This window comes from Accipiter gentilis, chromosome Z (assembly GCF_929443795.1).
Source record: "Accipiter gentilis chromosome Z, bAccGen1.1, whole genome shotgun sequence".
In the NCBI taxonomy this organism is placed as follows: Eukaryota; Metazoa; Chordata; class Aves; order Accipitriformes; family Accipitridae; genus Astur; species Astur gentilis.
In genome coordinates this window covers 74529872-74543842 of record NC_064919.1, presented here as the reverse complement: position 1 = coordinate 74543842, position 13971 = coordinate 74529872, and the positions used below count along the sequence as shown (strand labels likewise).

General features: G+C 35.9%; 1 protein-coding gene across 6 annotated transcripts in view; it reads left to right on the top strand.

Moving 5' to 3' along the window:
* The window catches only part of NIPBL (NIPBL cohesin loading factor), a 177816-nt gene that overhangs the window by 71361 nt on the left and 92484 nt on the right, over window positions 1-13971 (top strand). For all 6 annotated transcript variants that reach the window (XR_007505028.1, XM_049794610.1, XM_049794613.1 and 3 more), the window contains exons 5-8: window positions 5189-5288; window positions 6924-7075; window positions 8119-8279; window positions 12425-12518. Coding sequence is in view for 5 of the 6 variants with exons in the window: in XM_049794610.1 (XP_049650567.1) it covers window positions 5189-5288; window positions 6924-7075; window positions 8119-8279; window positions 12425-12518 (507 nt within the window). In the remaining variant the exon portion in view is untranslated. The remainder of the gene's footprint in view (window positions 1-5188; window positions 5289-6923; window positions 7076-8118; window positions 8280-12424; window positions 12519-13971) is intronic.

The following is a 13971-nucleotide window of genomic DNA, read 5'->3' as shown; positions in this document are numbered from 1 at the left end:
TGCAAAAGGGCGACATTTGAAAGGAAGATAAAACTAGTTAATTTCTTTCTAATTTTTGCTAATTCTGTGCTTCACAGGGAGAAACACTTTTGCAGCTTGATTCAATAGGTTAAGAATAATCCTTAATGAAATAAAAGCACTTCTGTCTTTACTAAGTGTACTTTGGTCTATGCTTGGAGGAAGTTATTAGCATGGAGTAAAAAATAATTTAACATTATTTGAAACTTAAAAGAGTAGTTGATCTTATTTCAGTAAAGTTAACAAAGTGGTTTCAGAGAACAAGAAGAGATCAGAATTTAAACCCCCCTTGAATATTTAATTTTACATAATTCTGAATACTTGTACGAGTCCAAGCATTGCTGTGTAAGTATGAAATCTGAAAACTGGAAAGAAAGGGAGAAGAAGGGAAAAGCATAGCTGTAGACTAAGTATTTTGAGAGGAAGAAGGCCCTGGAATGAATGTTTGGAAAAGCTAGGTGAAGTGTGACTTTATTTTCAGTCAAAAAAGGCCCCACTCTTACGGGAAACAGGTGGATGTTTAAGCTAGATGCTGGCAAATTCTCACAGCCTTATTAGGTGTTACTATGTCCCATTCAGATATGCAAGGCCAAAGGACACTACACTGATGTTTTGGGGCAGCAAAGGTTGGGTTTTCTTCTGGTTTCCAAACAGATATTGTAATCTCGTAAAGTCATGATTTGCAGAACAATTGGGAGTTTGATAGAGATCTTAGGTAATGCGTTTTGCCAGCTAGAATAATGAAATTTAAGCTCTTCTGTAGTATTTCAAATTAATCTCTTCTGCTTTCCTTACTGTCTTCCTTCTGAATATTGTCCTTCTGACTTCTGCTGAGTCCAGTATGCGATGAAGTCCGATCTGGGTACTGTGACCCAGTATTTGTAGTACCTACAATTGAGAAGGAATGAAGGCAGCGGGACCGCCTGTCTATTTAGTCAGCCTGGGATGGGTCTGTGCACCATGATCCCTTGAGTGTCAGTTCCAGCATTAGCATGGACAAGTGAACTCAAATTCATTTCACCTAGCCTTCTGTCATAGTTTAACCCCAGCTGGCAGCTAAGCACCACACACTCCGCCCTGCCCCGCAGTGGGATGGGGAACAGAATTGGGGGGAAAAAAAACAAGAAAAAAGAAAAAAAAAGTGGGTTGAAATAAGAATACTTTAATAGAACAGAAAAGAAGAAATTAATAATGATAAAACTAATAAAATGGCAATAATAAAAAGAGGGTTGGAATAGACAAGTGATGCACAATGCAGTTGCTCACCACCCCGCTGATCGACACCCAGTTAGTCCCCGAGCACTGATCCCCGCCACCCCCCACTCCCCCCAGTTTATATACTAGACGTGACATCACATGGTATGGAATACCCCGTTGGCCACTTTGGGTCAACTGCCCTGGCTGTGCCCCTCCCAACTTCCTGAGCCCCTCCAGCCTTCTTGCTGGCTAGGAATGAGAAGCTGAAAAATCCTTGACTTAAGATTAAACATTACTTAGCAACAACTGAAAACGTCAGTGTTATCAACATTCTTCTCATACCAAACTCAAAACATAGCACTATACTAGAGTTATTTTTCTATTCCAACCGAAAGCAGGACACCTTCATTTCTGATGCAAGAACAGGAATATCACCTGGCTAGAGAATTATATTAAACAATGGAATAAAATTCTTGGTTCAGTACAGTTCGTCAGGAAATAAAGGCATCTTCAGAAAGCTAAATACTGTGGTTTGGTTTGAATTCTTGTGAATATAAGGTAAAGCACAAGCAGAATTCTGTGCTAATGTTTTTTCCGAAGTTCATATTGATCTGTAGTTCAACACTAAGTTTAGAGCAAGAAGTGGTTTTAGTTATGATGAACAAATAGTGCAAGAAGGATGTATTATGTGGACACTTCTGAGTGGGCACTCTCCACCTTCCCCCATTCCATTGCTGGCATATTTCGTTTCAGGTAATATGGCAGCAATGTCTGAACTCTTATTCCCTGTCTTTTGATAACAGTCCCATGGTTGAAACAGTCTTTATACAGCTTAGATTTTTTTAGATTACATTTTTACTTAGATTTTTCAGACTATTTTCTATTACCAGGTTGTCTGAACTGAGTCACAGCACCGTGCAGCATCAGGCCTAACTTTTTGTACAAGGGCAAAATGTTAATTTTATATTAGACCTTTTTAATCAGATGACATAGAAAGTTCTAAGTTCCATCTTGTAGCTACATCTGTCTTGCATTCTATACTGTATGAATGAGGTGGATTTCTTTATTTATTTAAAATTAAGATACTATTTAGTTTCGGTTTTCATAATAATTTTTTCTCTTTTCCCTCTGAACATTTTGGCTTTGTCTTTCAGCAGATATGTTTTAGAAGATAAGCTAACTAGTATATTGCAATAGGTCAGTATTCATAGCATTGCTTAGGGTTCAGAAAGGACTTAAAACTCACTTTAAGCTGTTTATCAGAACTTCTGAATTTTGGGGGATTAAAATCTTGTGTGTCTTTCCATAAACATCAATTATTTGGATTTTTTTTTCATTTATACAAGAATTCAAGTGCATGTATACCTGTAAAAGGGAAAAACTTTGCAACACTTTCAATAAGAGTTTATATTTAACTGCAAAATCACCTGTTGCTGAGGTCTCCTAGCTTAAGCATCCGTGATGTTGTAATACAGTTTAATCGTACAAGGCTATTTCTGTGACCTTGAGCTGTGTTTTTATGTAGTGCATCCTTTGGCATTTAGTTGGAATGCTAAAATGGATTTATGTGTATCACTTTTTTCCAAGCAAAAAAATTATAGTCAAGACCGGGAGTATGTGTTAAGGAAATTCATTCTAGTAATGTTAGTACTAGGATGATGTTTTCTCATATCTGAACACTACCAACATTCAAAATTAAGGTTGCATTTAAAACAAATTCTTAAATATTTAAGGTAAAGAAATGAACAGTGGATCCATAGATCTGCTGCTTAGTGATATGACAACAATGTAGTGCTAATGGCCACAGGCTAGTTTCAACTCCTTTTTAGACTAAATGTTTGGGGCTTATTTTTACTTCTTTCTTATTACATCATTATCAGGCATACTTGTTATCTGTCTGGAAACTTTGGGTTTTTTTGTTGGTGGTGGTAGGTTGGTTGTTTTTGTTGTTTGTTTTTGTTTTTTTTTTTTTCTTTTAAGTTACCCAGATTGTGCCTCCCATGTCCCGCCCCACCCCCCCAACAGAGATAGAGAAGTGAGAGCTGTCCGACACAGAATAAGTTTTAGGGTTTTTTTAAATGGCATTAAAAATGCATTAATTTGTATATTTTCTGTCATTCTTTTAAACCCAAAACTGGCACATCTGTGGTTCAAAACATGTTTTAAATTTAGGGAGGAGAAAATAAATGGATACATTTTTAAAGTATTTTAAAAGTGTAGTCTGTGTTTTAAGCATAAAATTAAACTTCGTCTGTATAGTTCATAGCTCATACAGGTGCATTCTGTCAGCATTCTGTACATAAATGTTAAGGGTTAGTAGTTTGACTAAAATACTGTACCTAGCTGCATTGAGAGTGGCAGTCAGAGGTGAGCAGGCAGTGGGCACAGCAGGCACTGCCTCCAACACAAAAGCCCTGGAGTTTCGTCCTCACTTTCCTCTATGCGAGGCAACCAGTGTCCCTTTAAACAAATTTTGCCGGAATTGAGGAGTCCCCTTGTGTTACTTGGGACAATGAAATGTCCTCTGTATTGAGTATAGAGGTCTCTGATTTTTTTTCCAGCACAACATGGGGCTTTCACTCCTGCTCTGCGCTAGTTGTCCTGTGCTAATGTACTTGGAATGCAGCACTTCACACCTATCGGGAGGTAGTAACGGCTGCATGCCAGCGGGATTATCACATCTCTTCTTTGCTGGGCAGAGAGGAAGAGAAACGAGGGTAACAGGGAGGACTTCTGAAACTAGTTTTGCTTGTGTGAATATTGCAGTAATTGAAATTGGTGATAGCAGTTGAAGTATTGACAGCTCCCCAACGCTCTGGATTGGGGACTTCTGTCAGACTTCTGTCTAACCTTTTCTTTAAAATATGTGTACTACTGATTTGCTTTTACCCACAGCTGTGGATCAGTTGCTGTGGCTTCCCAAGCTGCAGTTTGCATATGAATTCTGACACTGTTTTAGCTGCAAGACATTAAATTCTGTCAGTATAGTAACTTAAAATTTATTTAAGTTTTTGTTTCTGCATCACTTCAACTTCTAGTGTCATGCTGTTGTTAGGGAGTTCTTTACACCTGTATCAAAGAGAAGAAAAAAAAAAAATTCCTTTAAGTTCTCCCGAATAATGATGCAAGTTAAAATAGAATAGAATAGAACAGAATATTTCATTTGGAAGGGACCTACAACTATCATCTAGTCCCACTGCCTGACCAATTCAGGGCTGACCGAAAGTTCAAGCAAATTATTAAGGGCATTGTCCAAACACCTATTAAAATTAATTAGTTTCAAGCACATTTGTACTTGTGGTTTGCTGGCTAGTGCAACTCTGGAATTTCCAAAACTTGACTGTGGGGATCTACAGGCTGTGGGATGTTGGTTCTGCTTTGCAATTGAAATATTTCAGCATCTTCCTTGATAACATTCCTATAAGCATAGTGGAGGTTGAATAGAAAGCTTTTGTCCCTGGGTAGAAGGGAACCACTAAGGCATTATAGGAGCAGTGAGAATATCTTGCAGCACTCAGCCTGAGATAATTGTTTGCTGTACTTGCTCTAAAAAATGGGAGATAAGTTTCCTGTGTTCTTCTGACTTGTGAAGTTTCCAAATCTTATACTTATTGGCACAATGAGTACTGTATGCACCAGCGTGGGGTGTGGAATATATGTCCTCTTACAAAATGGTTCTATTTACTAGTAGGTTTTCGCTTGGGAAGCTTTAAGGAACAGAGGAAGGAACTACTGTTAATATTTATAACTGAATTAACACTGCTTTAGGGAACACTTTTTTATGTCATGATGTAAAATGGACATCTTACATGGAATCGATAATTTTTAATGTTTTCTAACAGTTGTGGGTAGATGATGTTAATGTCTGTAATGTTTATAATCTCTTTGTATATAATAATTTCTGAAATGAGAGACTTCATTGATTAAAAAGGAAATGTGTGTAAAGTTAATGCTACTATCTTCTTTTAAATAGGGATGATGATGTCACAGTTTAATATTTCTCAGAATTCCATGCGTGGTAGTCCTGCATCTTCCAATTATCAACAAACCACTATCTCACATAGCCCTTCCAGGTAATACTTTCTTTTAAATGGGGTGGGAGGGCTAGGGAACTGCAAATTCTTCCTACAGTGACAGCCAGTTCTTTTTGCAAGTATGTGAATGGAAGGCGATTGGTGTCAAGACAAATTTTGCATTTGTCTGACAGCATCATGAGTTTCTTCAGCTGGCAAAGAAACATCTTTCTGTCAGTGAATTAATCCTTGTATTCTAAGGATTAGTCATGATTCTCCACTCTCCCTCCCATAATTTTGGCAAACTTTCTTTCCTGCTTAAGGAGTCCGTCTGCCTTCTGCCACCCCTCCAGCTGTTTTCTGCCAGTGGCAGAGGCTGAGACTGCTGGGAGGAGGATAGGAGAGAAGAGGCTAATGTGTTCCAGCATGTACCAGTGTGACAGGAGGGTGGGAAAGAAGGCTTGTAAAAGCATGGAATACTGCTATAACAGTTATACAAAAGGCCACTCAGAGGAGGATAGGCCCAGTAGTTCGGTCAGTCTTCCAGCAGCAACCTTGTCAACTTTCTGGTTAATTTTTAAACACCTGAGTGTTGGCAAGTAACATGTAACTGTAATCCAGGCCTTTATTAATATAACACTCTGGACTAGAGGAAAGAGTTCTGCATGTAGTTTCAGCCCAGTTACTGGGCTTTAACAGATTTCATATTCAGATATTAGATATCATTAATAAAATAAACTTACTTCAAGTTTCACTTCAAGTTACTGTAATTATTTTGGCAAATGAAATGCTCTGTATCTACACAAAAACCAGTACACTTTTAAACTTTTCTATCTAAAAGGGATATTGAAGAAGGTTTTTTGAATTGTGAGTTGTAACAATGAATATTACAAAGTCTTCTCAAAATCCTTGCAAAATGTTAAATGTTAAATTTGTGTTAAATACTTTGCTATTTGTTTCTATGGAACCTTACCTTCATAGAGTTGCTATCTAGACCTGAGGGTTGTGAAAGCGTGTAATGCACTTCCTGAAGTATTTATTTGGTTTATTTTTATTTTGAAAAGCTCATATAAGAATGTAGGTTATAATGTGCATGTATTATTTTCACAAGCCTGTTATTTTTATGGCTTCCTGTCTGTAGGATCAGTCTAAGATAAACCCAGTGAAAGAATAAGTTGTATTCAGTGGATTTTGGGTTAGGTCCTACCTAACTGCCTATCACATTCTCTATCTTGCCAATATAGTTCTGTTAGATGAAGTTCTTTGAAATCTTGCTGGAAAAATCATATTTAGAGTAGGTGGCTCCTTGTTAATCCTAGTGACCTAGTTGTTAATTAGAATTTAGGTGTCACTTTCATTCAAACTTCTAGGACTAACTTTTGGAAATAGCAGATCTTATTTTAGTACATGTTTGTGTTATTGTTTCCTTTCCCTAGGTGGAGGTCTTATGAATGCTTTTTATTCTGTTCTTTACTTTTACTAATGCAGTACCTAATCTGTGACTCTTAAGTAATAATTGAAGTGGGGAAGGTATTGATAGCCTAAAGTACTGCTTTTGAGGGAGATTCTTGATTGTGTTGGAATTTTGTATCTTAAAGAAGTTTTAATGTTCTGAATATATAATATTCCAAAAGAAATAATAATTTTTTTCTAAATTTTCTTTTCCAACTTCTAAAAACTTTATTTTATTTTTAGCCGGTTTGTGCCGCCACAGACAAGCTCTGGTAACAGATTTTTGGCACAACAGAATAGTCCAGTGCCTAGTCCATATGCTCCTCAAAGCCCTGCAGGATACATGCCATATTCACATCCTCCAAGTTATACACCACATCCTCAGATGCAGCAAGGTAAGTCTGTGATGTTTGTTTTATTCTCCTGTCTCATGTCAGCTTTACCTTCGTGTGCATGTTTCATGGCTTTCTAATTTCTTTGAAGGAGTCACATGCTTAATGCAAATCTTTGAGTTGGCGGTGTGTTTAAGCTTTGCTTTTCTGACTTTACAGAGTGGTAGTATCTATTTTATTAAAAAAAAAATAAAAGGGAAGAAGAGAAGGTAAAACACATGTTCATGTTGCATTGCTCCCCTACGTACACCCAGTTTGCATAGTTGTTGTTACACATGATAGTAAAAGAAAGCAGAACAAACCAAAACCTTTTATTTGTTAGCTACAGCCATCATTTATCTATACTAGTGAAAACCTTGTTTTTGCCAATGTAATGTAAGTTTTGCTGCTAGCTTATTTAGGCTCACCAAACCTTTGTAGTATCAACTAGATTAATTGTAAGTTGGCTAGAATTATGCTCAAGGTATGCAGTAACTGGCAAAGATGACCTTCAGAATGAATGGATTTCTTTGTGCTTCCCTATTCTAAAAACAATCTTGAACAACATGAACACTAAGTATCTAGGCATTTTTTTGTTGTTAAGTAGAATTCTCATTGGATTCTTTTAAATCATTTGTTCTTAAAGTTTAGCATTGTGCTTAGAATATGTAGCTCTTCTGTATGTGATGTTGTATGTGTCATGAATACCTTGGAAGTTACTAAAGGTGGTGAATACAAATTATATAGAGGAAAACAAAGTTTTCTATAACCAGTAAGAATATGATACTGACTGTAATTAGGATAGGTGTGGAGAGAACCTTGGCTAATCTGTACATGGAATTTAGGTTTTAAATCCTCTTGAAAATTAAAATCTTAGATAACTGATTTTATTCAAGGTATTTGTAGCAAAATGGTTCAATAAAATGTTGGATTCTTGTTCAGATTCCAGACCTCTTGCAACCAACCCATTAATATCCACTGTTATAGTGTTTTCTCTGAAACTTTTTTAAGAGTTAATGAATGTGTGAATATATCAGTAGAGTTGCTTATATTTTTTTGTATTTCAGCTTCAGTATCCAGTCCCATTGTCACAGCTGGGATGAGGAATCTCCATGAAAATAAAGTTTCAAGCCAGTTGTCTGGCAATTCAGCTAATCATCATGCTGATAATTCTAGACATGGCTCAAATGAAGACTACCTGCAGATGGTGCACAGACTAAGTAGTGATGTATGTAATCTAAGTCACTTTATTACAATAAAGCAGATACTTACTATGATAAAGCAAATGTGTGTTTAGCTGCCTTAGGAGTCAGAAATTTTACTATGTTGTTGATGTATAAAACCACTGAAAATATATTTCAGTTTCAGATGGGTAAACTCAACCATGCAACTTTAATATCTGCGACTTAATTTTTTCTAGATCTCTCTTTCCTTTGCAACAGTTTGTAACATTTGTTCTGGTGAAATTAGGAAAAGTAAAAGATCTTCACATAATCTTGTATGTGAGTTTATTTTAAAGAAATGGTAGACTGTCTGTGCAATTACTGTAGCAATATGTTGATGCAAACAATATTAGATTCTAAATAGATGTATAGTTAACTTGTCTCTCTGAAGATTCCTGCAACTGTCAATTAGACCTGACATATTTGAATAACCTATTGGGTAATATAGTAGTGTTGTCAAAGGCAAGAATTTCTATGGACATTTTTTCTTACTGGTCTACTATGTGCTTTTATGGCCTGGTTTCTTTGTAAGAAGTTTTCCCTTAATGACTTTATTTCATGTGGAAGACATTAGTTTTGAAATCTTGAACTGAAGGAAAAAACTAGAACTTTTTCCTACAACTTTTGAACTACTGATTAATTTTCTTCCTAATGAGCATCTCATGCTGTGTATGAAGCTTGTTGGGATTCTTCTTCACAAGTTTGACATGCAGTCTCTTAACAGTTCTTAAGGGGAGAGCACTTAAGTTTCAGTTCTATTTTTTCATCAAAACCTGGTGGCAAGCAGGTTTGGTTTGGGGTTTTTTTTATGACTCTCTGTGTGTTTACTTATCTTACAAAAACCATGGGCAACTCTTGTCTTCCTGAAGTAGTTTGTGGAAACAAAAAAGTGTTGTATTCAACAAAGATACTGTTAATACCCCGCTCCCTAAATCCCTTGCCAGGATTAATACAGTAGAACTCCAAGAGAGTTATTAGTTTTATTAGTTGTCTTTTTTTTAATACAAGAATTATGCTGATTAGAAGAAGTAGTATCTTAAACGAGAGTGTTGTAATGAAGGAATCTGTTATAATACACAATCATAAGATGTTTTTGTCAGTCTCTGCTTCAGCAATGTGAATTCTTCAAAATAGGAAGCTGTTCTTGGCATTAAATATACATATATCCCCCAACTATGTTAAAGGTACACTATCAAGAGAATCTTGGTTTTGTTAAGACAGGATTTTTTAAAAACTTCAATATTAGGATAATTTATTTGATAATTTTTAAAGAGGAGGTGTTTAAAAATATTCGTCCCTAACTTTGTGATCCAAGCAATGCAACCACATCCTAGGTCATGAAAACTTAGAAATTAAACTCTTGCAAAATGGTCAGACCATGAAAACATAAAGCACACCCTCATTGGTTGGTTTAATTGGAGAAATACTAAATGTAAAAATAGTAAATATTGTAAATTTGTACTTTCATCCCTTTGTGCATTTTCTTAATGGAGTATATGTGTTACATTTATTTTATTTGTAATTATATGTTTAAAAGCTGATTTTAGTAGCTGTCATGCAGAAAACAGTTTGAAGAATCTGGATTAATTAACGTTTTGCATCTATGTATGAATAATAAGCTTAATCATAATGTTGCAGCCTTTTCAGAAGCAGTGTGACCTTTGGCGAAGATAGTTATGAATGAGGATTATTAAATCATAAAACTTTAATTCTTTTTTGTTTTTCTCTTAGTTTTAGGATTTTATTGCTTTTAAAAATGTGAATAGTTACAGGATATTGTGTTTTTGCAATATATGAGTCTACAAAATCAACAAGTACACCCTGGAAGGCTCGCTACACATATACTCAATTTGAGGGTGATTTTTTGGTAAACTTCAGAGCATTCCTAGAATATAAGCTTGTGCTTACATACCACTATTTGATGAAGCTCTCAACTAGGAAACTGTAAATGAGCACTTCAGAAAATTTGTCAGCTATGGTAGGAATGGCATGTGTACCTGAAAGGCCATCTATCTAGTTAGTCTGTTTAGTTAATTTAATAAAATTAGCCTTTGCCTATGTCCTTGGCAATCATGGGTAGAGGACCTCTACTGTCCTAATAAAACTTACATGCTAAAAAAATTGCTAAGCTTTTTTTTTCCAATATTTTGGGGTGGGTTTTTTTTTGAGATTTATTACAAGTCAAAGATAAGTCAGGTTTGAAAAAAATCAGGTCCATAATTTCAATGGAGTAGATAAATGAGGAACTCATCAGGAAATTAATTTACTTTGACTTGCAATGACAACATATAAATTTAAGATACAGTTCTTTTTATTGTGTTGAATCTGAATGTTAGATTTCTTTGCACGAGGCATTCCTCACAGGAGGCAGCAACTCTTTTTGCAAGCAGTGTTGCAAAAATAAGTGTAATTAGTAGCGCAGCATGAGTTTTAGATTCATTGTGCTGTGGGAGGGGAAAAAAAAATCTAATAGTTTTTTAAGTGCCCGTGGATGGTGAAACTGATAAAATCTGGTTTCTTACAGTTTTATATTCTTTGACTTGTAAGCACCTGCAGTCCATAAATTTTAAACACTTCTCCCTAAGCAGTGTCAACTACACCTTCACAAGGCGTAACATGTACACTGTTTAGTCTACAGCTATGCATGTGCAAATTGGCAGTTTGGCCACTGTCAGAGGGAGTGCATACTTTGCCCATCTATGCAGGCTTCTGTCTCCTTGCAATGCCAATTTATCTTTCTAACTTACTACTGACTGCTGATTTTTTTTCATACAGACATGTAAAAACATAATTACAGCTGAGCCTTCTGACATTCTATTAATGGGGTTGAAATTGGTCAAAACAGTAAAAGGTATTTATCAGAGAGATAATTCAGGCTTGAAAAATAAAAAAGTTATATGAAAGAACTGTGTGTATTCAGATACCTCAACAGGAGCCACATTAGCATATTAGCTACTGAAATAACCAATTTAATTAGGAAACACATTAAGTAACCTTAGAACTTATTTGGAGACTTCCTTTGTATGACTTTAGTCTTTAAAAGAATGGACTTCTTGCAATTTGTTTGTAATTGTAGGAATTGTCTCTTCATAGATACAGGGGTTGTTAGCTTGTTCTTTCCCATAACATTCCCATAGATGTTGTATAAAAAACATTGCTAAAAATGGGAAATCCTGTTCTATGGAAGTTTATACCTAGTTAGGGCATTGAGTGAATGAGCATACTCGTGACCAGCAGAGGGCTCCATGAAAGCGATAAAAAACAATGTAGATACATTAAATGGGAATTTGACTAGTGGGTTTCATTTTTAATTTTAAGGTAGTGTGAGGGTAAAAAAGACACATTTACATTCTTAATAATAGAGAATGAACATCACTACATTGTAATTAGTATTATATTATGAACAAGTTTGTCAGAAGTTATGAATTCCATTGAAGCAGGTTGTTCTGTGCAAAACTGAGAAGACAGTAGAACATGTTTGCTATGTTGGGGAAGTGCTTCATATTGCTATTGAGTTGTTTCCAATCTAACTTTCAAGACAGGCGAATAACAAGGTAAAGTCACTCCAGTTGTGTTTTACATGAGACTATCTCAGCAGCTGCAATGGGAGTGCTAGAGATTTTGGTCAGTCCTGATGTGTATATGCTGGAGGATATATATACAAAGTGTTAATTTGTTTAACTGTAGAAGTACGATGGCATTCTAGATAAACTTTAAGGGTAGGTTAAGTGAAAAAAAGGTGAGTTTGTTTTAAAAAGCTACATTTTATGCTCAATTTCTTTCAGTTGGTATTGTATAGAGGTTATGTATCTGCTTGTCGGCTCTTTACTATGAGTGCTTGTAACAACAAATTTCTAAATGGAATCTTGATGTTAACCAAAAGTGCTTATTTAGGTAGAAGATATGTACATAGATTTATTTTTGTGTGCATGTTCTGGTCATAGATTCATCTTAGGGCTGATTGTGCTTTGGATTATTGCCTGTATAGTAGTCTAATATCAGTCTAAATTACAAAGACTTTTATGTAAATAAATATTTTTCTAATATTTCTCGTATTTTTTTGACCAATCCATTTTATCAGTATATGTACTAATTTCAGTCTTTATTTTATCAAGTGTTCATGTTACTTTTTTTATCATTGTCACTTCAGGATGGCGATCCTTCAATAAGGAATGCTGCATCTTTTTCCTTGAGGTCACCGCAGTCAGTCTGCTCCCCAGCTGGAAGTGATGGAACCCTTAAAGGTAGTCTAGCAGTTATATATATCAATGTATTTTTTCCCAGTTTTAAAGAACAGAGAGTTTAAAGAGGTATTTAGTTTTTCCTCCTTTAGTTTTTCTGTATTCAAACAGTACTATAGTAGAGAGTATGTCATTGTGTTTTGGATACAAAATTATTTTGAGCCCTGATCCAGAAGAAATTTCTGGAGCTCTGAAAATTGACTAATTATCCTTCAAAACAAAGCACAAATTCATGGAGGACAGAAGGATTTAAAATCCTTTCCAATATGAGGATTAAATTCTTCATAAGAATGGTTTCAGTTGCTCTACATAAGAAATGGTTTAAAGGCAGCATTACGAGTATTGAACTCTTAACCAGCTCAAGTGTTTTAATGTGCAATGTTTGTCTTAACTGCAATCATGAAATTTTAAGAACATGCAATTAAAAGTAGTTAAATGAACTCAATACATACACCATAAATGAAGGCTGAAACCTTAGCTGTGGAAAAGGAGTAGGGTTGTCAGTTGAGAGGGAACAGAAAAAAATCTGCTCAAAATGATTCTTTATGCTAAAATCTGGAATGCATACTGCTGTTTTTAATATTATCCCTGAGAAGCAATGACTGAGATACATGAGACTTAGCAAGGTAGGGTTTGGGCATGTTCCTGCTAGCTTACTTTTTCAGTGCTTGTATATTTACATGGCAATAGTAGAAAGATGTGCAACAGTGCTTTCTTTTCTTTAGCCCCGAAAAAAATGAAGTCTTTCTGGATGGTCAGATTAGGTGGAGAGGGAGAACAGGAGATGGGGGAGATTCCAGAGAAAGTGAAGGTACCCGGCCCTGTGTAGCCTGGATAAGAGACGTTTTCAGCAGGGGTGTACCTTAGAGGAAGCCTTCCTGTGCCAATGAGGACATTATCAGGAAGACTTGAGTCAGGCTTTTCAGTGTTGTGGAGGAAGGATGAGATACAGTGGACCTAAATTGAAATGGGAGGTTCTAAGTAGGTGTAAGGAAAACCTTTTTCACTAACAGAAGAGTGGAGCATTGGAAAAGGTTGCCCAGAGAATCTGTGCATTTTCTATGCTTGGAGCTTTTCAAGATTAGGCTGGGTAAAGCCCTGCATAATATAGCCTTGCTCACCCTGCTTTGAGGATGAGGGTGGATGAAAGATCTCCTGAGGTCTGTGACTGCTAAATGATTTCTCTGGTTCATCTTCTGTAGGCATATACTGTGTTAAACAGTGATAGGAGAAATGTGGCTTGAGTGGCAAGTGAGAAGTACATGTATAGCATGCCAGCAGCATCAGTATTTCAGAAGGTCTTGTGCTAAAGGACTTGTTTTAAGACTTGTGTAAATGGCGAAGACTAAATGTCGTTGGTTTTCTCTCTTTATTGAGCTTATCATTGTAACAACATTGTGAATCTAAGCTACTTGCACTCAGATATATTATTATCACTTAGCCAGAAGGATAATTG